A 27,734-nucleotide genomic window follows, 5' to 3' on the forward strand; every position below is an offset into this window, starting at 1 on the left:
AACCAGTCCTGGTGGGACGGGGCATGCAGGTTGGGTTTTGAAGGGTGGATAGGAGTTGTCTGGATAAGAATGGGTCAAGGAAGCAGCCTGTGTGCTGGCATGCAGATCCATCCCCCTGATCTAAAGGAAGGCCTTGCTAGCCTGAGGATTTGGGCTGTTTTAAGCAAGGGGACCCAGCAGCCAGTGCAAGGGACAGACCTATATACCACCAGCAGGATCCATGATGTGGGGCTCTGGCCCCCCTTCTCTACTTCATTGCTTCTTCTGCTCTTCCAGTCCATCCTCTGGTTCCTGGATCATGCAGCCAAATTCTTTACGTACTGGGGACATTCTCGGGGGTCTTACCAGGGTTCCAGATTTCTCCTGCTTGGCAACCTAAGGAACATCGCAAGCATCCCTCATTTCTTGGTTGCCTTATATGTCACGAGACACAATCGAAACCACACAGCTTAGCCTGTGAACTTCTGCTCCTTCATGTTTAAGGTTTTTGAGACTTCCGTGTGAAGGAAGTTAGAAGTGTGGTGTCATTAGCAAGGAGGGAAGGTGTGGCAGCACATCTCAGCTCTGGGGCTAGGGTGGCACCAGCCGAGGGCGCTCAGATGTGCCCGCAGCCTGCCTGCCCTCCGGCGCTGTGCACAAGATTAGACAAGAGAGCCCACAGGGCAGCAGGGCCTGCTGCGGGTGGGGATGACTGGCAGTAAGCTCATGGCATCTGCCATCTCTGTGCAGTGACACTTTAAGATCAGAACTTGGGAACGTACTTCCCTTCGGTATTTTGCCCACAGGAGAATCCACTGCTGGGAGGTATGTGGTGAGGCGGCACTGGGGGTTCCCGTGCTTACCATCATGGGAAAGGGAGAGAGAATTCTGTAGCAATGCCCAGCACAAGCACGGGGATGATAGGGCCAATAGCAACAACAATGGCATTTGCTGAATATACTGAAGCATGCGACGTGAGTTGAAAGTGCTTTGTGGGGACGGTCTTCCCTCCAACTCCCAGCCTTCTTCCCAGGAATGGGGGACGACCCCCTTTCCCACCTATGGCCCTACACGAGGTTAGCAGATTCCAGATCAAGCAGTGACACGCAGGATGACCAGTGGACAGGATGCTGCCCACCTCTGAGCCTTTTTTTTTTTCAGGTTTATTTTTGAGAGACAGAGGCAGAGCACAAGTGGGGGGAGGGGCAGAGAGGGAGGGAGACACAGAATCCGAAGCAGGCTCCAGGCTCCGAGCTGTCAGCACAGATCCCCACGCGGGGTTCGAACCCATGAACCATGAGGTCATGACCTGAGCCGAAGTCAGATGCTTAACCAACTGAGCCATCCAGGTGCTCCTAAAGTTTTCCTTTTCTTATAAAAATGTTCGAGCTCAGTTTTTGAAAAAGAGAGAGAGAGAGAAAGAGAGAGAGAGGAAAAATAGAAGATGGCTTTAATTCCACCTCTGAGGGATGTTTTAAGAGATTTTTTGGTTTTAATCGCTTTTCTATGCATTTTTCACATAATCGAGATAGTCGTGTGCATAAAAGCTTTTTCCCATAACACGAATGTTGCCGGGTTATTATAGTTCTTCATAAATAATTCCTGAGGGCTGAACAGTCAGTCCATCAAGGAGACAGAGTCCGCTTTCTGTTGCCGAGTGTGAGGTATCTTGGCCCCCACCATTGCCCTCCCTGCCCACCTGCCCGGCTGGGCGTCTGCCTCACCCAGGTCAGCGAAACGTCTGGCTCCCTTCCTAAGATCCAGTGAAGTTTCAGGAGACCCTCCTCCTTCCAGGGTCAGGGTAGCGCCTGTGTCTTGGGTAGATAGACAAGACCCCCAGATGTGATGCGTGATGAGCTTTCCAAGCCCCTTTCCAAGGGTGCCTTAGCCCCTCTCTCAGCCTGTTGGGGGGTGGGGTGGGGGGTTCCCGAGCCAGCCCCACATTCCAGTGCTTTCTGACCTGAGACACCTGCAAAGTAACCAGTCTCACTTTTATGTGACACGAGAAGAGGGCAGCTCACTAAGTTGCCAACTAATGTGTCTGATAACCCTCTGTGCCTCCGTTTCCTCACTGTTCAGTGGAGGCAGAAACGGCATCCATGGCGTTCTGAGTACTAAAGGCATAAAACGTGAAGCGTGCTTAGAAGGTGTCTGACCCCACAGGCGCACCCAGATGGGCTGTCGCTCTTAGCTGCTTCCAGGGAAGTTCGCAGGCAGTGGGGAGCAGGGAGCTAGGACTGGTCTGGAAGTAACACGGATGCTGTGGGTGAGTGTGCGATCCCAGGGCTGAGGGAAGGGCTGCTACTCTCCTCCACCGTGCAGATTCGGGTTCGCCAGCTGCTGGATGGTATCTCCTCGGTGACGGATCCACAGTCTGTCCCTTTCGGATGGATAATCACATGCAACCCCCACACTCTTCTCCTTAGCTTAGCTCCGATAATGAGGTTGAAGGAAAGAGATTCTTGTGTTCATTCCGGGCCCATGGTGTCCCTGGCTGCTGCTGTCCGGGGTTGGAGGTCCTGAACCGATTCCCACAGCCAGGCAGGGGAAGGCAGGAAGGGCCACCAGCTATGGGAGGCTGGGGCCCAGCAAACGCTGGATGTCCCTGTGCACCTGGGAGGGTCACCTTGTTGAGTCAATTTGGGCAGGCAGAGGTGTCCTGTGGCCTGAGGGCCCAGGAAGAAGAGCTGTGTCCATCCCTGTCCCTGTACACAGGAGCCAAGTTCACCCCACACCCTTCAACCCCTCCTGCCGAGCTGGCTAGGATGAGGATTTGGGGACTGTTTTATCTAGCAAGCCTCGTGTGCCCCAGCCGCCTGGGCTTATGGTCGTCGGGAGAGAAGGCAGTGTCAGGGCCTCAAGGGACAGCACACGGGCGCGGTGGGACCTCCGTGATGCAAGACCCTCCCCTCCCCGACCTGGCTGGACCTGGCTGACCTCCCGATCCTCCTGCAAGGTCGCTCGAGGAATGTGCTCTCTGACCCTCTTCCCCACGACACGTTGTTATTATTTGCCATTATTTACCGAGCCTCTAATACATTCTGGATTCTAAAATAAACGTATCAAATACATGCATCATAGATTGCCTACTGTTTGCCTGGGACATTGCCTCTAATATATTCTGGATTCTAAAATAAACGTATCAAATACATGCATCATAGATTGCCTACTGTTTGCCTGGGACATTGCTCATTTTGCATAGTTTTAGGTCATCCTCTCGACTGCCCTGCGAGAGGGGACTTTCATCTGCTTTGGGGCTGGGGAGACAGAGGCTCAGAGAATTCGCTAACTTAGAGGAGGCCATGCCGCAGAGCCCGCAGGACTCTGAAAGCTGTGTTTTATCCACTCCCATCCCTCTGTGCTGACTCCCACACGTGCCCTTGAACCTGTGTCTTTGCGGCTCTGGACAGGAATGCCTACAAGGCACCACCTTCTCTCCGCCACCCTGGGCGGCGGGGTGTTGCGGGGGTCCTCAGAGCAGAGGCCACAGCTCAGTCGCCTGGTATCCCTGGGTCTAGCGCGGTGCCTGGCACTCACTGAGGGAATGACTGCACCTGTTGCGCTCTGAGCCAAGGGTAGTGGAGCCAGAACGAAGGGATATTTCTTTTGTGCTGCGGTAGCTCGATGTCCCCAGCTCCATTCCTGGCTTGTCACTACAAATCAAACCATAATGTTGGGTGCTTTTGTTTTCCTCCCTTGGATAGGGCTGGACCTAACCAGTTCTTTCCTTCTCCCCCCGCCCCCCACCCCTGATATCCCTGACCAGTGCTCAGTGGTTACTTGTCCCATCCATCCCAGGGTGGCTTGTGTCATATTAGTTACACGTCACACTGGTGTCTCCCTGGCAAGACGTGCTCCTCGCTGAAATCGGAGATGTGTCCTCGCCTGGTCAGCCACACAGACAGGGTGTGGCCACAGGCCTCTGTGTTCATGTTTGTTGGGCAGGCCTGTTTCTGTTTTGGCCTTTAGGCTTTGACCTTGCATTCGGGGAAGTGTATCTCTGTTCATTTTAACGGGATCTACCCTCACCTTGAAGGCTATATACCCACTCTTTATTCAGCTACAGGGAAAGAAAAAAAAATTTTTTTTTTACCAATTTATATATATTTTTTCATTTTTACTTAGTTTATTTTTTAAATTTACATGCAAGTTAGTTAGCATATAGTGCAACAATGATTTCGGTAGATTCCTTAATGCCCCTTCCCCATTTAGCCCATCCCCCCTCCCACAACCCCTCTAGTAACCCTCTGTTTCATATATAAGAGTCTCTTATGTTTTTGTCCCCCTCCCTGTTTTTTTTTAATTATTTTTTCTTCCCTTCCCTTATGTTCATCTGTTTTTGTCTTGAAGTCCTCATATAAATGAAGTCATATGATATTTGTCTTTCTCTGACTAACTTTGCTTAGCATAATACCCTCTAGTTCCATCCGTGTAGTTGCAAATGGCAAGATTTCATTCTTTTTGATGGCCGAGTAGTACTCCATTGTATATATATACCACATCTTTATCTATTCATCCATCAATAGACATTTGGGGCTCTTTCCATACTTAGGCTATTGTTGATAGCGCTACTATAAACATGGGGGTGCATGTGTCCCTTGGAAACAGCACATCTGTATCCCTTGGATAAATACCTAGTAGTGCAGTTGCTGGGTCATAGGATAGTTCTGTTTTTAATTTTTTGAGGAACCTCCAGACTGTTTTCCAGAGTGGCTGCACCAGTTTGCATTCCCACCAGCAGTGCAAAAGGGTTCCTCTTTCTCTGCATCCTCGCCAACATCTGTTGCCTGAGTTGTTCATGTTAGCCATTCTGACAGGTGTAAGGTGGTATCTCATTGTGGTTTTGATTTGTATTACCCGGATGATGGGTGACGTTGAGCATTTTTTCATGTGTCGGTTGGCCGTCTGGATGTCTTCTTTGGAGAAGTGTCTATTCGTGTCTTTTGCCCATTTCTTCACTGGATTATTTGTTTTTTGGATGTTGAGTTTGGTAAGTTCTTTATAGATTTTGGATACTAACCCTTTATCTGATATGTCGTTTGCAAATATCTTCTCCCATTCTGTCGGTTGCCTGTTAGTTTTGCTGACTGTTTCCTTTGCCGTGCAGAAGCTTTTTATTTTTTGATGAGGTCCCAATAGTTCATTTTTGCTTTTATTTCCCTTGCCTCTGGAGACATGTTGAGTAAGAAGTTGCTGCGGCCAAGACCAAAGAGGTTTTTACCTATTTTCTCCTCGAGGATTTTGATGGCTTCCTATCTTATATTTAGGTCTTTCATCCATTTTGAGTTTATTTTTGTGTATGGTGTAAGAAAGTGGCCCAGGTTCATTTTTCTGCATGTCTCTGTCCATTTTTCCCAGCACCCCTTGCTGAAGAGACTGTCTTTATTCCATTGGATATTCTTTTCTGCCTTGTCAAAGATTAGTTAGCTATATGTTTGTGGGTCCATTTCTGGGTTCTCTATTCTGTTCCATTGATCTGAGTGTCTGCTCATGTGCCAGTGCCACACGGTCCTGATGATTACAGCTTTGTCATACTGCTTGAAGTCTGCCCACTGGTCCCTTAGATGCCACTGGAACAGGGTTTCTCATTACCTGTCTTCACAGGGCTGGTAGGACGAAGACTGCAGATACTGATATATTAATCTTACTGTCACGTATGCTCTAAGAGACTGTTTTTGTTTTTTGTGTTTGTTTTTAGCAAGAAAATGTAAGAGAAGCTTTAAGATGGCAGTCTCCTGGAGGTAGCCTGAGGGAGTAGAAAATAATACAGGGGTACAAATCTCAGCTAACAAGTATTTCAGTCCTTGTTTTCTGATTTGGGATGTGTCCTGTCACAGCCCCATGCTTGTGTTTCCTCACCTGTAATATAAGGGATTGGTTTGCCCATTTTATTGCTTCTAGGAAGCATGGGTTTGTTTTTTTGTTTTTTTTTTTTTTGCTGTTGTTGTTGTTTTTTTCATGTGTTAATATCTGAAATCACAGTGCATCTTTCTACCGTTGGCCATCAGCCACATGGCAGGGATGACAGCTGTCATTGCCCGAGCGGGTGTGAACGTGGTCATGCTGTTCAGACTGTCATGACCTCAGCTGAATTAGGTACACTGTTGGCTCTCCACATGTTAAGTGTAATTGTCATTCAAAATTGTCTTCAGAAAGATCTTACCACGATTACTTAATGACACCAAAGGTTACTGTGTGTGCAGAAGGGCACAGAAACAGCAGTAGGGCATTGATTTGTTTTAGAAAAGCAAATGTTCATTGTTAGGGAAAGAATTGCAGTCTCTTACTTTCTTATAAGACAACAAGAATTGGCATTCTTATACAGGCGAAGCAATGCCACCAAAAGTAGGAGAAATCTCCAAATGCCTCAGTAGAGAGGAAATGATCTCAAAGCCACATGGGGCTCGTATGACCATCATTAAGACATTATGTCATAGTTTAATTGGCAGCCCTTTTCTTTGTGGCTCATGAAGTAATGGTGGGTCTCACAATTGATGACTTTGCTTTCTAAGGTTTCTCCTTGGTTGAGTAAGTAGTAGTTATATTTGCATTTTTTTTTTTTTTTTTTTTTTTTTGTCAACTAGAGCAAGCTAATAACATTTTCAGTATTTGCTTTGAGTGTTGGTACTGCTCCTCTGGGACCCACAGAAATAATGTCAATTGCCTGATTACTTTCCTACCTTTTCTGTTGTATCGCTAGCACCTAACACGAAGCTTGACTAGGTGCTTTTGAAATAAATGAATGGATGGATGCATGCATGGATGGATGGACGGATGGATGGATGGATGGATGGATGCATGTATGGATGGACAGATGGATGGATGGATGGATGGATGGATGGATGGGTGGATGGATGATAAATGGGTAGATGGGTAGATGGATGGATGGATGTAAGGATGGGTGGGTAGATGAATGGATGATACATGGATGGATGGAGCCACACCCAGAGATGGATTTCCATCTTTGGGGAGGCAGTAGAATCCTTTCTGCGGAAGCTAAAGACATATCTCCCGGATTCACTAGGAACTTAGGCTCTGTTTTTCAGGGGTTTGTTGATTCATTTATAGTCTGAGTTGATTCTCATAGTTATAGTTTTCTCTGGAGAGATCTCCAAGCTAATCAGCCAGAGATCCAACCCAAGGCAGTTATCCTGGGGCCAGCTTGTATAGATACACTACATTTTTAAAGAGCTTTGTTGAGATATAATTCATACACCATGCAGTTCACCTACTTTGCACTGTATAATTAAGTGGTTTTCAATATAATCACAGATATGGGCAACCAAAATTTTAGAATGCCTACAGCGCCTCAGAAACAAACAACAAACAAACAAACAAACAAACAAACAAACCTATTTCTCACCTATCCCACTGTCCCCCGCAGCCCTAAGCAACCACCAGTGAAATTTTTGTCTCTTTATTCTGTCCCATATTCTGGACATTTCCCATTAATGGAATCATACGCCATATGCTCTTTTGTGATTTTCACACAGCACAATGTTTTTAAGGTTCGTTCATGTTTTTGGACCTATCAGCATTTCATTCCTTTTTACGGCCAAATAACAGTCCGCTGCATGGAGAGACAGAGACGGAGAGTTGGAAATCACGTTTTGTTGATGCGTCATCATTTGTTGAACGTGTATGTAGTTTCCAAATTCTGGCTGTTATTAACAATGCTCCCCAAAACATTCACACACAAGTTTTTATGTGGACGTCTATTTTCATTTCCTTTGTGCCTATACCTAAAACGTTGAATCATTTGAGGAACTGCCAGACCCTTTTCCAAAGCAGCAGCACCGTTTTCAATTCCCACCATCAGTGCATGAAGATTCTGCTTTTTCCACATCCTCGCCAGCACTTGGCTCCATGATTTGTAAGGTCTTTTCTGCTTCTAAGCTCCTAGGATTCTGGGGTGAAACCCAGTGACTGTCGAGACAGTGGGAGGCCCCTTTCTGACTATTCTCCTTCTGTCTCAGAGGAGTGTGCAGTGGGCTGTGGGGAATTTCTCAGTTAATTATCTGCCAGTTAACTACTCGGGCTGCTCCCTGCGGTTGTAACTGGCTACAGACTGCTCCTGCTGTCTGCGTGTAAAGAGGTTATCTGCTGCTCACCGGTGCTCTAGTGGGTGAAATTAACTGCAAGGATGATGGGAAGTAGAGCCCGAGCACTGTGACGGGCTACTAAGAACAGCCACCCAGGCTCTGCCACCAGGCGGGCTCTCTGCAAGGCACCTGGCTACATCTGGGAGATTCTGTGGCAGCTACCCCAGCCTAGCCCAGGGGAGAGAGCTCCAAGGCACAGGTGTCCAGGGTGGGCAATTCCACAGGCCTCCTGAGGGCAGCCCAAGGTCCTTCTCCCCATCTTCTATGGAATCCCACTTTGTGCCAGGCCTTGGAAATAGAATGATGGGAAAGACAAAGTGATCCCTGTCCTCAAGAACTCGTACCCTAGTGGATTCCCAGACAAAGTGATCTGAAGCTCAGATTTTTCTGGCTGCCTATTTCCCCGGGTACTTGACCCCCACAAGGTCTCAGGGAGAAACCTTTGGGGAAATCAACCTCAGGAGAACTACCAATACCTGAGTCCTCAACATGGCCTTGGCCAAGTGCTCTCCCCCCTGGCTCAGCCATCCGTTGCTGCAGACCTCTGTCATCGGGGCGCTGTGTTCTCCCAGGTAAAAATAGCCAGCAAATGTTTGTGGTCTGCAGCGTGTAGCTTTCCCACGACCTATCTCCAGAAGTCTTGGCAGCACGTAGGACGTTTAGATTTTCTATCCTGTCCGTTTTCCTCTTCATCCCTCGGACCTTCATCTCATCACGGCGGGACATGGTGGGTGCCTTCAGGGATTCATTTGCTTGTGTTACAAGGAGAGGGACTCTGCGATGGTGCTGGTCCTAGGGGAACACTGAGGGCTGGAGTCAGGACTGTCACTAGGCCAGAGGCATGTTGCTCCGAGGTCCCCATCTGTAAAAGAGAGGTGGGAACACAGGCCCTGCCTTACTCACGCCCGGGGTTATTGAGAGGCAATGGGGTTATTGAGAGATGGGAGTAGGCTGCTCAGACCCTAGGGGCATGAAGCCAGAACCCCTTCTAGGCCTCTCCAGATAGCTTCTGACCACCTGGGTAGTTCACATCTGATGGCAGCTCCCCCTGGTCCCCTGCCAAGGCATAAAGCCATGATCTGGAGCTGGTTCCAGGGCCCACTTCAGGAACGACCACAAGTGTGGCACTTTGGGGGACACGTTGGGCAAGGAATAGGAATGTTGAGTGAGTGGGGCCCTGGGCATCTCCCTGCTATTTAATCAGAGCAGCCATATCTCAGAGCCACTCTGGGGTCAAATCTTGACTCAGCCTCTGCTTAGCCAGGTGACCTTGGGCCATTCCTCTCTGCCTCAGTTTCCCAGTTTGTACAAGGGGGACAAAAACGGTGCCTGCGTTGTAGGAATACCTTAAGCCTTAGCGCAGGGCTTGGCACATAGTAAAATGCTCAGTAAGTGTCCGTTATTACTGTCTTTTATCTATCGGGGGAGCCATTTAGAATTTTATTTGAGAAATATGTATGGTATCAGAGGAAAACACTTTGGAAAACAGCGGTCTGTGGGGAATACAGTGTTGATGGTTTTCTTTCCGGCTTCAGGCAAAGTCCTGAGCAGGATAGCCCTCCCCGGGGTTCTCCAAGCAAAGGCAGAAATAGCCATGGCTGTGTGGTCTCTGGACCTGGAAACGACCTGGAACGAGGGTCTGGCCTTCTGTTTCTATGGGTTTTACACTCCTGGGCTCTTGCTGTGCAGGGTTTTTTTGTTTTGTTTTGTTTTGCTTTGTTTTGTTTTGTTTTGTTTTTTTCATCTCCCTGTGGTTCATGGAGAATTCGGAGAGAACCATAGGAGCCCCGGGCGTTGGATCAAGTTCAAGATTGCCGTGGTTGCTCCAGCAGGCCTCAGGCATCGTGTGTGATCCATGCAGGCTACTCAGCCAAAGAGGGGCCTGTGCCCAGACCAGCTCTTTCTGCTGGTTCCACTGTTTGTGTGCCACTCGTCTCTGTGCCCCTCAGCAGCTGGCGGCTGCCTGTCTGCTTATACCAAGGGGACAGAGCATCAGTTACCTGCTAACCGTTCTCTCATTTGTGGGAATGCATCATCAAACACTCCGTGGTCAACTGAATGTTGACAGTGTACTCAGGTCTGGCTCCCAGGGGGCAAGGGAAAGAGCAGACATGTTCTCGGCCTCTGAGAGCTCATAGGTGAGCTGAGGAAGGAGGAAGCCACATCAGGGCCAAGCTGGACTGTGAGGGGTTGGGCGGGGGGGGCGGGTATTAAGGGGAGCATGGGATAACCCTGCATTTACTTTGGCCTTCCTTCAAGACACCCAGGAGGGGGGTCCCCATTCCCTGGACAGAGTTTGGGGGTGCACTGCCTTCTGTGATTGGCTATTTTCTTTGCTTCCAGTGCACCCCCCAGGACCTTCGGAGTGACACAGCCTCCCTGCAATGGCTCTGTGGTGATCTTCGGCCAGGTTATGGTTGAGTCCTACTGGTCTGGAGCCATATTTTTCCCTCCCTTTCTGTGATGACTTTGCATATTTTGGGTTCGGACTGCCGTGTGTTGATTTCACGTGGTAACTCCCAGGGTACAATCCTTGAGCCTGACCTGCAAGTTCTTAGGGACACTCCTCATTTTTGTAGTCACAGACCACCTGCGGTTACTTCCTTGCTGGGGGGGTCTCGAGCTCAGATGCCTGTGAGGGCCAGGCAGGCGACATGTGGGAGTGAGCGGAGCCACATGAGAGTGTGGTTGTGGGCAGTGGGGAGACCTTAGGGAGAGGGGGCATCTGTGGAAGACTGGAGATTGCATGCTCTGCCCAAAGGGGTCAGCCCTGCTTGGCTCTAGCCGATGGTTGCAACCTAGAAAGGTGGGTTAGCGTTGCTAGGTTTCCTCATTGTTCAAGAAAATCAGAAATGTGGAATTTTACATGAAATCTTTTGATTTATAAGCGGTGGCTCAGGTATCTTAAAAATGCCGAACAGGCCAAATAAAATACCCGTGGTCCAGACGTGGCCCAAATGGACATTTGCAGTCTCTGCTTTGTGGCTGTGCTTCCTCGCAGAAGGAGTTAGTCATCTAAGGGGGCAGGGACAGGGGCAGGGCAGGGGCTGAAGACCCAGTGGGTGGCCGCTGCAGGCGTTCTAAGGGACAGGGTCACTGTGAGCTGGCTGGTCAGCGCGGCATCTGGGAGGCGGGCTTGAGCTGTCCCTGGAGATGAGGACAGCAGAGGGGAAGGGATGCTGTTCTCACAGTGAGCCAGCTCGGCCTTCCCAGCTCTGGGGCACGTCCACAAGCCAAGCTCTGTGGACCCTGTTCCAGGCCTCCCGTTCCACCAGACTCTCAGAAACAGCACGGTGTCGCCCCTGCTCCAGCTGGCCTCTGGTTCAGGAAGCGGTTGCCAGGAGGGAGCGAGCTGACTAGGGACCCTGGCTACCCCGAGAGAGATACTGGAGAGCCTGTCACTTGAGAAGCAGGGCATGGGGTGCCAGGGCCACCAGACTTGGAAGAACTTCCTGGCCTTAATCCCGGGTGCTCTCATGGGTGCATTACTGGGTTCAGAGCGGGACGCTGTTGCTCTCCCTTCCTGGCATGCTCTGACTTCGTTTTCACTCTGTCCATCAACCCTGAAGTTTTTGAAGGTCGGTGGTGAGGCCCACCCTGTCTACCCCCAGGGCCCATGGAGGAGGAAGAATGGGTCTCAGGCAGTCCATGCAGGGTGGCAAAGCTGAGGGAAACCCAGGAACCTGGAGTACCCAGTGTGGGGAGGGCCACACTGAGGCCCAAGCAAGACACAGGCAGTTCAGAGTAGGGGAGACATTAGGGAGTGGTGGGGTCTATGGAGAACTGGAGTTCAGAAGCAGCAGGACCAATGATAGTCGGAGTGACCAAGGAGGGCTTCATAGAGGAGGTATATCTAGAGCCAGGTCCCAAGAGAGGGTTCAGTTTGGAGAGGCAGAGGGGGAGAGTTTGCAGAAGACAGAGTGGGGCATAGCTGGGCGGGGGGGGGGGGGAGGCGTTGTGATGTCAAATGGTAATCACAAGCAGTAATTGAGTGCCTGCTGTATGCGTGGCTGTGTCGAACAGTTTCTCTTGAGTTCCCATGTAATCCTCACAATGCTTTTTGAGATGGTGCTTTCGTCCTCTAGACTGAGGACTGAGGACGAGGAAGCAGGCTGCCCAGGGTCCCAGAGCTAGGAAGTAGTTTCACCAGCACTGAAGTTAATAACCATTATATTACCCTGCCTGAGGATCGGGGGCAGTGAGGAAGTCGCCTGACTTCCTACCACCAGGGATGTGGCAGGAATCAGGTGGCTTCCTCACTGCCCTCTAGTTCCTGTTATTTGGAGTGAAATGGCTTTAGGAGGCACTTGAATGTGGTGGGAAGAGATTGGAGTCCTGTTCTCGGACCAGGTAGCCTTGGTGGCTGGCAGAAGGGGGGATTGGACAGGGCCACCCCCAATACCCTTGGCTTTAATGTTCTAAAGGCCGGGAGGGGCCAGAGGAGAGCCTGGGCCAGCGGCGGTGGGCAGGAGAGCCGAGGAGGCCTGCTCTCAGGGAAGGAGTGAGCTGGATGCACCAGCACGGAGGGCTGGAGGACCCGCAGACCGGTCTGCCGTCCTGGCCTTGGGGTGTGACAAGTATAGGCTGGAGCGGGCCTCGAGGATCATACAGTCTTGTCAAGACAAGATTAAAGCCCATACAAAATCCAAGAGCAGGACAAGAGTTGGGTAACAGCAGAGGGGAGGGGAGGGGGTGTCAAGAGGTAGCCTGTGCTTAGCACTGAGGGAACATGTGGGGGTAAGTGCTGGAGCAGGTGGGGGGCAGTGCCTGGAACAGGTGGGGCTCTCAGTGCCAGGAGCGAGTGGAGGGTCAGTGCCACCAGCAGGCTGGGGTTCAGTGCCAGTTAGAAATGCAGAATCCCTGGGGCGCCCGGGTGGCTCAGTCAGTTAAGTGTCCGACTTCGGCTCAGGTCATGATCTCACAGTTTGTGGGTTCGAGCCCCGCGTCGGGCTCTGTGCTGACAGCTCAGAGCCTGGAGCCTGCTTCAGATTCTGTGTCTCCCTCCCTATCTGCCCCTCCCCTGCTTGCTCTCTCTCTCTCTCTCTCTCTCTCACTCAAAAATAAATAAACATTAAAAAAATAAAAAAGAAATAAAAAAGAAATGCAGAATCCCAGGCTCCACCTGTGATTCAGGAGCACATTGAAGTCTGGAAAGCCCACTGCCCCTTGCCACTTTACTTTAAACTCTTGGCCACGCCTTGCGGAAGAAATACATTTTCCGTGGATAGGTGAGGCACAAATTCCACAGAACGACACTTAGGCTTATGACGAATGTCACTCACTGATACTTTCAATTGAGTTACATATGTTTAACCATGGTGAAATCATGGGTATATTTTACAGCCCAGCAAACGGCTGGGCTCAGCAAACGGCTGAGACCCGCAAGTTTGGAGAACAGTATGCTAGCTAACACCCTGTCTGATGTTTCAACGATGAAGGTTATACTGGGGACTCTGCTGCTGGACATACAGAGGGTATGTCCACTCACTGATACTTTCAATTGAGTTACATATGTTTAACCATGATGAAATCATGGGTATATTTTACAGCCCAGCAAACGGCTGAGACCCGCAAGTTTGGAGAACAGTATGCTAGCTAACACCCTGTCTGATGTTTCAACGATGAAGGTTATACTGGGGACTCTGCTGCTGGACATACAGAGGGTACCAGGTATCCCCCATGCTGACAGTCAGTGTTGCTGATTTCTGAGGTCGCCTTCAGCTCTGAGTGTATGTGAACTTTCCTACTTCCGGTGGTTGGGGACCTGAGGCTCCTGTATGCGGAGGTGTCCCCCAATCCCCCTGCTTTTTTTTTTTTTTTTTGGCAAACACCAATGTGGCCCAGAGTCCCCAACGCCAGCACTGCCTCCTGGAGTGGCAGAGTGAGACAGCAGCAGGTGGCCCGGGAAAAGCCTTCTCTCCGAGGCTTGTTTACGCAGGAGGCAGGAGGTGGAGCGTGGGCTGGCAGCAGGAGTTAGGAAGGGGGTTCCCACGGCTTCCTTGGGAGAGCCGTGGGCGTCCTGTGTCCCTAAGCAGTGGCCTCTCTCCTCCCCCAGTCTCCTCTGGCGGCTGTGGCCTGGCTCGGCCCTGGGGGCTGCCCAACAGCCCGCAGAGGAGAGAGTTGTCCTTGCAGGCTCTGGGTGAAGGTCTCAGTTACCAGCACAGAGGGGAACTAAGAAGGGAGGAGGGGGTGGGCCTTGTGTCACCAGGAAGCTACTACTGCGGGAGGGGGGCCTTGAGGGAGGGAGGCTGTGGGGCACCATGGCCATGGCAAAAGCGGGGTGGAGACGGTGGTGGCCTCATTCCACGCGAGGTGAGTGGCAGTGCCGTGCTGGGCCCCCCTGCCCGCCCACAGCTCACACGCACCTACCTCTGTCTGCGGACCTGGGACGGGTGGACGGACCCATGAGCTGAGGAGCCCGGAGCAGGCCCCCCACAGCACCGCACGGCTACCCTGCAGCTGGCCTCGGGTCCAAGAGGCTAGGACCCTCGCAGCAGCCAAAAGCCCCCCAGAGCCGTACCAGGAAAACACAAACAAATCAGGAAAGCAGAAATCGAGCCCTTCCCAGGCTGTGAGCTCCCAGAAAGGGACCCAGGGTGAGTTGAGTGCCGAGGGCCTGAGGAAAAGGGTCTGATGAAGGGTGAGGGGTGCGGTGCCGCCTCCTTTTGGGGTGTGGAATGATGGATGCCCTAGAGAAGGGCTGGTGGCAGAGGAGAGAATCGTCTCCTCTGGTTCGCAGGTCACCCAGTCGTCCCGGGCTTTGGAGGAGGAGGTAATGCTTCTAATGCCTGGCTGTTCTTAAAGGGATTGGCTAAATTTACAGCTACTAATGCCATTTGTCACTGGGCAAGCACAAAGGCACGCTGAGCCGGCTGGGACGGTTCCAGCTTCTTGTCTCTGGGCTCATGGGGCGCCCAGTGATGTCAGGCCACGGTTTGCCTCCAGATCTCTAGCCCCTGACTGTAGCACCGCCAGCTCTCACAGGCACACAGGCAGGCCCGGCCAGAGGGTTGGGAGAGAGAGATCTCCAGCCTCCGGCCGAGAGCCCTGTCCGCAGAAGCATCTCGTTGAGTGCTCATTTCCGAAGGAAGCCGCACTGCTCTGGGCAGAGGACAGCCAGGGGAAGATATTTTCGCCTGGGTCTGGGTGGAGGGACACAGGTTGGGAGAGGGGTGGGTGCCTTTTCATCAAAGAACATGAGTGTCCTTGTTTCTGGCCTTAAAAATAGCCAGGCTCACCTGTAAGGCTAGAAGGCTGCCGCGGGGGTGGGTCTGCCTGGGCCCCCAGCGCTGGGATGAGGTCCCTTATCAACCCCAGGAGAACACGGGTCTCCCTTTCACCAGACAGCTGTGGGTGGGCAGAAGTCCCATCTGGGAAGTGCAGGCGAAGGAGCCCCCCACCCCTCCTGTCCTTGTGCAGGCTCGGCCCGCTGCACCCCTGCTCAAGCTGTGCCCACCAGGCCCACCCCTCCTGCCTGCAGGCTCTGGGCTGCCTGCCCTTTAGAGCAAAATGCAGCCTCAGCGCTTTTCTCTCTCCTGCTGCCTGCCTTTTTGTTCTTCCGCATCCATCACCTGGCAGTGGGGGCGGGGCGGGGCGACGTGGCTGGCTGGCCGCATTGGCCTCGGCAGGCTGTGCATTCTGGACCACTGCCGCTGGAGGTATCTCTCCTCTTCCACCCTCTCCTTTCTTCTTCCTCTGGTCCCTTCCCCCCACCCCACCCCCCCCCCCCCCCCCGTCACTTTCCCCGGGATCATTAAAACATAAGCTCCTCTTGCTGGCTTGCTCAGCTTAGCCTGGCTGTGTGGGCAATTTCCCATCCTGATTTTGCTGTGAATGGGAAACTGAGTCAGGAGGAGACCCCCCCCCCCCAACCAAACGCAGGCAGGACAAGAGGAGGACAAGCCCTTGAGAAAGCATCCCTGTATTTCCCTGGCTTCCCACTAGCCTGAGAATTCACTCTGTGTCTCCTCATTCTTTTTACCTTAAAAGTGGGGCAGACCTTATAGGGGTGTACCCCAAAGAACTGAAAATAGGGACTCAGATATTTTACACCGGGGTGCATAGCAGCCCTACTCACACTAGCCAAAGGTGGAAACAAAATGTCCATGGGTGGATGATGGATAAACAAAATGTGGTCTCTACGGGCAACATATCATTGTAACACAATGTGTTATTCAGCCATAAAAAGATGTGAAATTCTGACACGTGCTACAACATGAATGGGTCTTGAAAACATTATCCTAAATGAAATACACCAAAAGAAAATTTAAAAAATTAAAAAAGCAGGGGGCGGCTGGGTGGCTCAGTCGGTTAAGCGTCCGACTTTGGCTCAGCGCATGATCTCGCGGTTGGTGAGTTTGAGCCCCGCTCGGGCTCTCTGCTGTCAGTACAGAGCCCACTTCGGATCCTGTCTCCCTCCCTCTCTCTGCCCCTCCCCTGCTCACTCCCTCTCTCTCTCTCTCAAATAAATAGTTAAAAAAAAAAAAGAAAAAGAAAAAGAACAAATGTTGAATGATTCCACTTACATGAGGTACCCTGAGCAGACAGATTCATAGAGACAGGAGGCAGAGCAGTGGTTGCTAGGGGCTGAGAGGCAGAGAGTGGGAATTAGTGTTTAAAAGGCACAGAGTTTCTGTTTGGGATGATGAAAAATTCTGGAAATATGGTGAGGATACTTACACAACACTGTGGATATACCTAATGCCAACTGAGCTGTACATTTAAAAGTGGTTACAATGGTATGTTTTATGTTATGTATATTTTACTGCAATTTTAAAAACTGAGGCTGTGAGTGGGGCACCTGGGTGGCTCAGGCGGCTGAGCGTCCGACTTCGGCTCAGGTCATGATCTCGTGGTTCATAGGCTCGAGCCCCGCGTCGGGCTCTGTGCTGACAGCTCGGAGCTTGGAGCCTCCTTCGGAATCTGTGTCTCCCTCTTTCTCTGCCCTTCCTCTGCTCATACTTGGTCTTTCTCTCTCTCTCTCTCTCTCTCTCAAAAATAAATAAAACATAAAAAAAAAAACTGGGGGTGCGAGTGCCTGCCTGAACTTCCAGCCTGATAGCTGAGCAGACAGATGATGTGGACAGCACCCCCTCCCTCTCCCTCTGCCCTCTTCTCTGGTAAACAGGTAAAGTGCTGGGCGTTTCTGCTGCAAGAGGGGCCTCTTGGCTCCCTGGCTGGGACTCATTCTGGAATGTACAAATGAAGCCGGGTGATACGTTAGCCTGGTTCCCTCAGGGAAAGCAGAGTTCCTGGATGTACCCCAAGAACAGGCATCCCTGGGGAGAGTGACATAGGAGCAGGGAGGGCCGGGCAGAGGGGTACTATGGATCTGGTCACCACCGTAGGCAGCTGGGCTCAGTCCACTGGCACCTGCTGAGGACTATGAAGAACACGTTTCAGTTGTTATCTCAGAGACCAAGGAGGGAGTGTTTGTCGAGGGCTGCCCCTGAAGCTGTCAGCTCCTCCCACGGCCAGGGTGCAGGATTCCAGGCCCCCGGTGGGTTCCTGCAGGCATCTGCTGGCGTGTGTCTGAGAAGCCCTGGGCAGAAGGTGCTCGGGAGCTGAGGGAAGGTGCAGTCAGGCTCACTGTATGACTCTGACTGGTGTTGGGGGGGGAGGCACCGAGCGGAGATAAGAACACACAAGGCATCCAAGACAAGTGACCTGTGTACAGAGTCCTCTCTTTCCCTCTGGGCACCAGACTAATGCAGGCTGGGAATGGGTGTCAATGCCTGTCCCTTTCCTCGGTGATCACTGACCCCAGGCTCCCCCACGGGACTGTGCTGTGGTCCTGTGAGGGGCCTGCGAGAGCCTAGGGGAGAGTCCAGCGGGGCAGGCCAGTGCTTCTGCTGCGGGCGGGGCCGGGCACCTGATCCCCCTGGAAACTCTCCTGCAAAGCCCAGTCCTCCGCCTGTACCTGGAAAGTGTGCCAGGAGGCCCTTGATAAGATCTTAAGTCTTCAAGGAATAATGGGCATGGCTTTAGACACCAGCTTTTCCTGCAGGCAGCTCCCTTTCAGCCCTCTCTGGACATCAGCCTTATCATTGCAGTCCCCTGAGGCCGGCAATCTGCCCAGGGCCGGGCACTGAGCTAGGCACAGAGCCGGGGCCCTCTAGAGCCTGCGGCCCAGTGGGGAGTAAGAAGCTCACCCGGCCCTTGAAGAATCCCCTGGGCTCTGGAAGGGTAGCGGAGAATGAGAAGTGAGAGGTGTCCTGAGAGCCCGAACAGGCTGCTAGGAGGTGGGATGAAGAGGCGGGGAGGTGTAGGCCTACCTGGAGCTGTGCTGTGCGCACTTGAGCAAGTGACCTAACCTCTCTGAACCTCTCTGAACCTCTCTGAACCTCTCTGAACCTCTGTTTTCTCTTCTAAGTAGTGTAATTATACCGATTTCATGGGGTTATTGTGAGGGGCAAGTGGGTGAAGGCATATCAAGTGCTGGAAGGAGTGTCTGTCACATGATACGGGCACAGGACACATTAGCCATTCTAACCATTAGAAGTCACAGTATAATGCCCACTAGCCCGCTCTGAAAGCAGGGAATTGGGCTAGTCTCCAGGTGGCCTCTGGGGCGCTGTTCTAGTATTCTGTGAGTGTAAACACTTCTAGATTTTGTAAGTGGGGGGGGAAGGGGAAGATGCCTCTGGGTGAGGGGCACAGTGTGAGCGGAAGCAGAGAGGCGGAAAGAACATCGCATGTAGTTTTCTATGGCCTTGTGCCAAATTGCTACAAACGTAGTGGCTTAAAGTTTATTATTTTGAGAGAGAGAGAGAGAGAGAGAGAGAATCTCAAGAAGGCTCCACACTGCCAGCGCAGAGCCCAGCGCGGGGCTCAAACTCATGAAACTGTGAGATCATGTCCTGAGCCAAAACCAAGAGCCGGGCGCTCAACCCACCGAGCCACCCAGGCTCCCCCAAACTTAGTGGCTTAAAAACAAGACCTGCTTATTACCTCACCGTTCTAGAAGTCAGAAGTTCAGCTCAGTAAATCACAATACTGAAGTTAAAGTGTCCGCCAAGGTCAGTTCTCGTTTGGAGGCTGGGAGACAAAGTCTGCTCCCAAGCTCACTGGATGTTGGCACCATTTACTTGCTTGCGGTTGTAGGACCCAGGTGTCCCTTCTCCTTGCCGGTCATTGGCCGGGGAGTGCTCTCAATCCCTGGAGGCTGCCTGTGCTCCTTGTACGTGCTCCTCCTTCAAGCCGGCAACAACGCGTGGGGTCTTTCTCCTGCTTTGAATCTCTGTCTCTACCCCCCACCCCAGATTGAAGGGGCTCCTGTGATTGGAGGAGGCCCTCCTGAATAATCTCCCTGTCTTAAGGTCTGCTGACTGGGAATTTAATTATATTTGCAAAACTCCTTCCCAGGAGTCCCTAGATTAGTGTTTGATTGAGTAACTGGGAGAAGGTATACACCCAGAACCCTCTTAGGGTTCTGCCTACCACACATGGCGTATGGCCCGGAGAAGGAGTGGGCTAAGAGGGGATCATGGGCAACCACAGGAGCAGGAGGGGTAAGGTGGGCGTTGGTGGTAGGAGGGATGTAAACCCACTGTAGGCCTCGGATGGCAGGTGGAGGAAGGGGCATGGGACATCCCCACCGTCACCTCTGACTGTGGCCCTGCACCACTAGGCACGCTTCTCCCAATCAGAGCAGACTGCCACCCTGGCCTCGCTCTGATGAGGGCACCCTGGCCTGAAACTTTGGACTCTTCCCTCCGGGCCGGGTGGACATACCCATGAGCCCCCGCAGGCTGCCGAGCTCACGAGCCCAGAGCAAGCCCTGCGTAGTCCCTCTGTAGCTGGCCTGGGGTCCCTGGGAGGCTGGGCCCCAGGCAGCAGCCAAAAGCCAAAACCCAAGCCTGGAAATCATTGAGGGATGTCTGTGTCCCCTCGGCCAGTTCTTCCTCCCCATCGCCAACACCAGGCTCTGAAAAGGCCGGCGGGGGCCTGGGGGAGTCCACATTCATGGTCTCAGCAGCATTTCTGGAAGTCAGCAGACCATTCCTTTCCCCGTCTTGGATCCATTACAGTTGAAAACTCAACAAACCCTTGGTAACTGGCGAATAACTACGTTCCAAAAAAGTTCTCAGTCATCCAAGGTTTTGAAATTCAAGTGTTCCTTTAAACATACCAGGGCCTTGCCTTTATTATCAATAGTCACTTTCTAGCTGCATGCAACCCCCTGCGGTCCCAGAGTCCTGTGCGTTATTCGGGTCTCCTTTGCGGATCTACTGGTGGTAGTTTGAGACCATTCTGCTAGTTCTGGTGATGAAACCACGTATGGGTTGTACTTCCTCCAGCTGAACGGATTCCCCCATGGAGAGCACCAATTTGCAGATGATGAAAGGGCCACCAGATAAGCCTTAAAGCCCCTTCCCGTCTGGCCTAGAGCCTGTCGGAAGGAAGGGGAGGGTCTTTGGTGGGAAGGGACACAGAGGTGAGAAAGGTCCTGGTGAGAAAGGACACAGAGGTGAGAAGGTCCACTTCTGGGTGGGGTCCGGTGGGAGCTTCGGGGGACAGGAGTGGGCAGTGGGGGTGTCCCTGCGGGCCTGGGCCGCTGCAGTGGCTGGCCCCATCCAGTCTGGTCAGGAAGGACGGCAGTTATGTTGGCGGACTTCAGCAGGTATCCTGGAATGCCCGCCACATCATGCCAGGCCACCACAGAGAGAGGGGGCCAAGGGCTAACGAGAGAGTCACGCGCCTGTGGAGGGTGGCCAGACAGCGTCCGTGCCTAGGCCGTGCCCTCCCAGACTCCACCAGGCCTTTCATGTTCCACCATCAATAGCCAGTCACGTCCTTATAGACTGAGCACGGCACACCCTGATAGCCACATCCTAACAAGGCTGCGAGATTGTGTCTACCACTTAAGGCCTAGAGGCCTGAGCTAATTTAGAGGAGAGTGTGGTGTCCACAGAGGGAACATCTCTTTAGAAGGAGATATTTTCATTTATTTATTTATTTATTTAGAGAGGGTGGGGGAGGGGCAGAGAGGGAGGGAGAGAACCCTAAGCAGGCGCCCAGCTGTTGCGCACAGCCCGACGCGGGGCTCGAACTCACGAACCGTGAGATCGTGCCCCGAGCCAAAATCAAGAATCAGGCACCCAGCTGACGGAGTCACCTGGTGCCCCTAGAAGGAGACATTTTCTTGGAGGACCCAGGCCACCTAGAGGGTTTGTGTCTGGGGACCCCTTGCATCCTAATGCTTGGGTCAGGGACATCAAAGCTTATGGTCTGTTTCATTCTGGTTTGTGATAGATTCTGCTAATTCCAGTTGGGAAGTGGGGCTTGGGTGGTAGGCTGGGTCCCTCCTCTGCCTTTTCCCAGGTGGTGAGGTCCAGCTACCACACAAGTTATCACACAAGTTACTGTGTTGGCCAGTGAGGCAAGTCACCGGCCTTCTCCGGGCCTCAGTTTCCCTGTGTGTACAAGAGGAGTTGCAGCATATTCTTCGTACAGAAGGCCAGCTGGCACGCCATTGACTTCTCAGGGATGTTGGGAGGCCAAGGTGCCGTAATGGGTGAGAGAATGTTCCGGGAGCGGGGAGTAGTTCTCGAGTGGGGCGTCATCCCCGCCTCCAGCTACGTCTCACAGAGCCCGCTGTTCTGTCTCCTGCAGCCCGGACGCAGCCCCTGAGCTGGAGGGATGGAGAATTCCTCCGCCGCGTCAGCCTCGTCCGAGGCTGGGAGCAGCCGCTCGCAGGAAATCGAGGAGCTGGAGCGTTTCATCGACAGCTACGTGCTCGAGTACCAGGTGCAGGGGCTGCTGGCCGACAAGACGGAGGGGGACGGCGAGAGCGAGCAGACCCAGTCCCACATCTCCCAGGTGAGCGCTGCGCAGGTGCGGGGGCCTTGGCAGACTCGAACGTGGTTCCAAATCCCCAATCCGGGCAGCGTGTGGCCGCCTGGCCCTTGCTTGCTGAGGCACGGATGGCCCCAGGCAGCAGAGCACGGGATCCAGGCAGGAAGCCCCCCTGCTCTGACTCTACTCCATCCCACCGGGCTGGGCAGCTGGGGCCTGGCCAGACTCACAATTCATTGAACGCGTGGTTATAGAGTTCCTGCCGTGTGCTAGGCACCGTTCCCTGTCCTCCACAAGCTCGTGTTCTAGAAGAGATCTGGAGGTTGTAGCTTATCCGGAATGCACACCGTATAAGGGTATAACTTGTGAACGTTCTCTCCGATCTCAAATACAGGCAGTTGTTGGCGGCCACAGAACTGAGTCTCATGCCGTCTGTCTCAGGCCTCAGGGGGCTCTGCGTGCCAGCCCTAGTTAGGCGCATGAGGCGTTTTGACTAGAACTTCAGGTTGGTGCCATCTGCTCCTGGGCTAGTCTGGCAGCCCAGACTCAGCCGACTCTGGGCCAGGATTTGGAAATCTTGAGTTCTCGAGAATAAAGTGTGAGCCATGCAGGGTAGTGGCCATATCGCATGCATCTTTCCTCAACGCCGTAAATTCCCGGTAGATATTTGTTTAAGAATTGGTTCCAGATTTGCTTGTAGCTGCCCATGTGACTTTTGGCACACCCCTCAACTTCTCCGAGCCTTGATTTTTCCTGTCTGGTGAATGGAGATTATTCTGCTTCCTCAGGAATGTTGAAAGAGAAAAGGGGGGAACGTATATGGGGCGCCTGGGTGGCGCAGTCGGTTAAGCGTCGGACTTCAGCCAGGTCACGATCTCGCGGTCCGTGAGTTCGAGCCCCGCGTCGGGCTCTGGGCCGATGGCTCGGAGCCTGGAGCCTGTTTCCGATTCTGTGTCTCCCTCTCTCTCTGCACCTCCCCCATTCATGCTGTGTCTCTCTCTGTCCCAAAAATAAATAAACGTTGAAAAAAAAAAAATTTTAAAAAAAGGTGGGAACGTATGTGATGCTTTCCTTAGTGTCCTCGAAGTTTTGAATCACAATTAGTAGAAGCTTCTAACGTGTCCATTATTCGCTCTACAGTGTATATTGAGCACCCACCCTGTGTCTGACTCTGTTCTAGAGCTGGGCGTCTGGGAGGGAGCAAAAGAGGCATAAAGCTCTGCCCTCCTGGGACTTACATCCTGGGGGTGGGTGATAATCGCTGTGGAGGAAAATAAATTCAGAAAAGGAAATGGGGAGTGATGAGGGTCGGGAGGAGTTTGCTGTTTCAAAGAGGGTATCAGGAGAGATGTCACCGAAGTAGGTGGAGGGGTGAGCTGTGCAGCTATCTCGGGCAAAGGCCCCGCTGGAAGAGTATTCCAGAGGCAGCGAGGAGGCCGAGGCGCAGAGAAAGGGGGAGAGCCAGAGGGGATGAGTCAGGGAGACCATGGGGTCACATGGACGAGATGTGCGAGCGCTGAGCCCTGGAGTCTGCCAACATCGAGAAAGCAGGGATGGGAGGAGGAGTCAGCCAGAGAGCAGGAGGGGGGTTGGCCACGGGGCGGAAGGAAGACCAGGCGGGGTGGAGTGCAGGAAGCCGGCGAAGGTGTGTTCGAGGAGATGGGGGCAGGGCGGGCTGACCTTGTGGACTGCGGCTGCCAGGCCAGGGAACAGGAAGCCTGAGGATGACCTCCCCAAGCAGTGGGGGGTACTGGGGACCCTGACTAGAGGGGTGACCATCAAGTGGTGGGGGCGAACGTCAAGGAGATATGGGTTGGAGATGGGGAGGGTGATACAGATCCTTTGTGTATTACAGGCGTTTGCTGTAAAGGGGGGAGATGTGTTCTTGGGGGAAGTGAGGTCAAAACAGGAGCGTACACAGCGTGTTGTGCATTGATGGGAGTGGTCTGGGGTAGAGGGGAGGCTGCACAGTGGCCTTGAGTAGATGACAGGGCTTGGCCTTGGCTCCGGTCCCCAGCAGCTCACCCACAATCGCAGAGGGAGATTTCCAGGCTTGTAGCCATGCTTCCAGAATGACAGCTGGTGGTGCAACACAGCTGTGAGCTTCTCCGGCTACTTTCAGCCACGAGGGTGCAGGTGCAGAGTTACAACGCTGAATTTAGCCAGGACTGTTTCTCTGGGCGCTGATAGTGCAGGGAGAGAAGGGCGAGGGAGTGAGGGAGTCAGGACAGTGACATTCCCTGACACTGAGCCAGTTAAGGGCAGGTGTGAGGGCCCAACGTGGTTATAGATACAGAAGGGGTGGAGGGTCAGTGGACGGGGGCCTGGGGGGCCTGGGAAAGTCAAAGAATTACCAGAATCGTGGCACCGGAAGGAGTGAGCAGAAAATGGAAGCATCGGGGAGCGGGTGTTTGGAGTCCAGGGCAGGAAGTGCAGGAGTTGGCAACGAAAGTCTGGGCACGAGCATCGGGGTACTTGGGGAGAGGAGACATCAGGAAGGGAGGGGCGGTGGAACCGATGGCAGGGCACAGGAACCACGGTGACTGACATCAGCGTCACCAAGAAAGGCAGGTGCCGGAGAAGGCGGCAGTGATCCAGGAGCAAAGTCTTCAAGAAGAACAGGGACTGAGGTGGGGGTGAGTGACCTGGGGGTCCATAGGTGACTGCGAGGAGGAAGTGTCCTGTCTGATGATGCGTCAGTTTTCAGTCACGTTTGATGTACAGTCAACAATATCATAACCTGGAACGGAAGGGGCAGGGCGGTCTGACTAGACTGGAAAATTTCCAAGGGAAATGAACGTCTTTGGGTCGTGCAGTGCGGGAAGGGGCAGAATTAGGTGAACCGACTCGTGCATACTCCCGGAAGCATCCCAGAGTGGACTTCCCCAGCAGCAGGCCCTGTGGACGGGGTGCGGGGCTGGCCTGCCTCCCGCACTGTGCAGGCCCAGGGTGACCTTTGGCATGACATCCTTCGAAGGCTCCTCCAACGTGAAATAGGCTTTTACAGGTGGAGGGTCCGAGGATGCCGTGAAGCTTCACCCCAGAGGAATACTTTACAAAATGGTAGAATTTCTGTTCCCAGAGCAGCCACTGGGGAGAGAATTCTGGGAGGAGGGGCCCTCCTGCTGTCTCTGACCTCCCTGTGGTGATGGCTGAGCTCTCAAGATATAGAGCAAAGAGAGACGTGCCCTCACTCAGGGCCCTGCCCTTCTAGCTCCTGTTCCTGGGATAGGTCGGGACTGACCATGCCTGGAGGTCCACATCTGCAGGGGCTTTGAAACAGATGTTTGTTGTGAAGCAGCGTGGAAAGCACGGGTACTTGTAACATCTGATGCATTCCTTAAGCTTTGTGTTCTCTGATGTTCCCTGCAAGAATGCAAAACCTGGCAGGGTCCTGGGATCTGCCTGTGAGGCGCTGGCCAAGGAGGGACATTTTAATCCCACTCCCACCAAACCTGCTCCCGTACACCCACAAAGACAGGCGGGGTGCAGACTCCAGAGGAAGGGGCAGCTGTGGACAACTCTAAGTAAGGCTGGGGTTAGATGTGTTTATATAACACGCTTCTTTAAAAAAAAAATAAAGTCTCTGTTGACACAACTTTATGGGAAGTCTTTCTGCTAGAGCACTTTTGCTTGTTTTTATTTAACCTGATGACTATTTTAAATGGAAGCCAACCCCCCCCCCCAAAAAAAAACCCTCAGAGAATGTCTCCATCGGCCTGTCTGAAGTGGTATTTTGATGTTTCTGGAAGAGGAAAATTGTTAAGAATCTTGGAAACCTTGAGAAAACTTGAGAGAATAGAGAGTCATGTTGCTTTCCAGTTGGTGAGATCATTTTTTTAGGATCTGAGAGATGACGGTTGACAGAAGAAAAGACCTCATGATGCTTGTACAGTTGTGTTCTCCCCACCCCTTCTTTTTAAAAAATTTTTTTAATGTTTATTTATTTTTGAGAGAGACAGAGCATGAGCAGGGGAAGGACAGAGAGAGAGGGAGACGCGGAATCCGAAGCAGGCTCCAGGCTCTGAGCTGTCAGCACAGAGCCTGATGCAGGGCTCAGACTCATAAGCCATGAGATCATGACCTGAGCCGAAGTCAGATGCTTAACCGACTGAGCCACCCAGGCACCCCTTTCCCCACGCCTTCTTTAGCAACAACTAGGGAGAAGGATGGATGCATGGATGGATGGATGGATGGATGGATGGATGGAAGGAAGGATGAATGAATGGAAAGAGAGAGAGAGAGAGAGAGAGACAGAGCTCGCGAGGGGAAGGGCCAGAGAGAGAGGGAGGCACAGAATCTGAAGCAGGCTCCAGGCTCCAAGCTATCGGCACAGAGCCCGACGCGGGGCTCGAACTCACGAACCGTGAGATCATGACCTGAGCCGAAGTCGGACGCTTAACCGACTGAGCCACCCAGGTGACCCTACCATTAGCCTTTTGTGGAAGAGATCTGGATGTTACTAAGTGGGAAATATTTGGCACTTCCTGAAGTTAGTGGACAGTCTAGTGGATCATCATAAAGCTTCAAAGCAGTTTTTATTACACCAGGAGCTTGGACAAATGTTGATGTACAAACCCCACCTAAAGTTCAGTTGAATGAGGAGGGGCTTGGACATTGGCCTTCTTATAAGCCCCCACTTGACTCTGAAGCCCTGATGAGGCTGACAGCCATGACCACGGGTGGGACATGTCTGTCTCCCTTCCCCATCCTTCCGTGGCCACCTGCCTTGAGCTCCACCGTTGGATGGATAGAATGTAGAGACGTTGTAAAGAGCAGATACATTGAATGAAAGCGTATTTCCAATAAATTATGTTAACAGGTCAACTGAAGAACGAGTGAGGGTGAACATAACTTCTTAACGGTCCTTTTTGATGTCGTCAGGCACTTGGAGGTCCTGGGTTTTGTCTGAAATGCGAAGTGTCCTTACCAAGAGCGAGGCAACCATGCAGGTGTAAAGAGTGGGATGCAGATACTCAGACTGGTGTGGCATCTCTCACTCACGGTGGTTTTCCTTCTCTTTCTCTTCGTGTTTTTCCTTCATTCTGCCTTCCCCGTTCACTGTCCGCTCATCCCCCTTTTATCCCATTCCTTCATTCCCTCCTGCCCTTTGAATCCTCTCCCGTGCCCTCTTTACTCATAGGAGGAAGCACTCAATGGTGGGCCACCCATGAAAAGCTTAACTGAAGAAGTGAGGTTGAGGGACATCGTGGGATGTTTGTGCATGGAGGACTCATTTAATTAGCGACGCGATTTATTTTTAATTACACAAGTACTATACGCGGACGTTCTCATGGTACACACGAATTCTAATATTAGCAACAAAGTCTCCCTTAGCTACCACCTCATTTCAGTGCCTGATGAATGAGTTAACTTCATCACCTTTTTTTAATGCTTTTACCAACACACACACACATACACACACACACACACACACACGCACGCGGACTTATAGAAATACATTATTTCAAAGTCATAAATCATAGCCAGTGAATATGTTGGTCAGTAACCTACATCTTTCACCTTGCCGTATGCCTTAGGGGTTCTTTCAGCCCTTCTACATCTGCTGTGTTCTGTTTAACGGCTGTACAGTAGTTCATAGTATGGATGTCCCATACTTTAACATTCACCTATTGATGGGATTTCAGGTAAACTTCTCAATTTTCCCCTGGAAACGTTAGAGACTTCAGCAAGTATTATCGAACATGCGCATATGAAAGTGTTTCTGTGGGTAGATGCTGAGAAGAAGAATCAAGTTTAATAGCTGTTGCCAAATTGTTTTCTGCGATGTTCTGTTTTCACACCACCACCAGCGGATTGGGACAAATCACCTCTTGGCATCTTAATTTGCATTTT

At 52.2% G+C, this 27,734-nt stretch overlaps 1 protein-coding gene across 18 annotated transcripts in view; it reads left to right on the forward strand.

Annotated features, from left to right (window-relative positions):
- The window catches only part of CTIF (cap binding complex dependent translation initiation factor), a 297,589-nt gene that overhangs the window by 54,781 nt on the left and 215,074 nt on the right, over window positions 1-27,734 (forward strand). For 11 of the 18 annotated variants that reach the window (XM_045457976.1, XM_045457982.1, XM_045457983.1 and 8 more), the window contains one exon: window positions 21,696-21,902. In XM_045457976.1, coding sequence (XP_045313932.1) covers window positions 21,723-21,902 — 180 coding nt within the window. In that variant the 5' untranslated portion in view covers window positions 21,696-21,722. Of the gene's footprint in view, window positions 1-21,695; window positions 21,903-27,021; window positions 27,070-27,734 lie in introns of all 18 variants that reach the window. The other 7 variants (XM_045457969.1, XM_045457984.1, XM_045457985.1 and 4 more) reach the window with 1 other exon arrangement.

This window comes from Leopardus geoffroyi, chromosome D3, assembly GCF_018350155.1.
Source record: "Leopardus geoffroyi isolate Oge1 chromosome D3, O.geoffroyi_Oge1_pat1.0, whole genome shotgun sequence".
NCBI lineage: Eukaryota > Metazoa > Chordata > Mammalia > Carnivora > Felidae > Leopardus > Leopardus geoffroyi.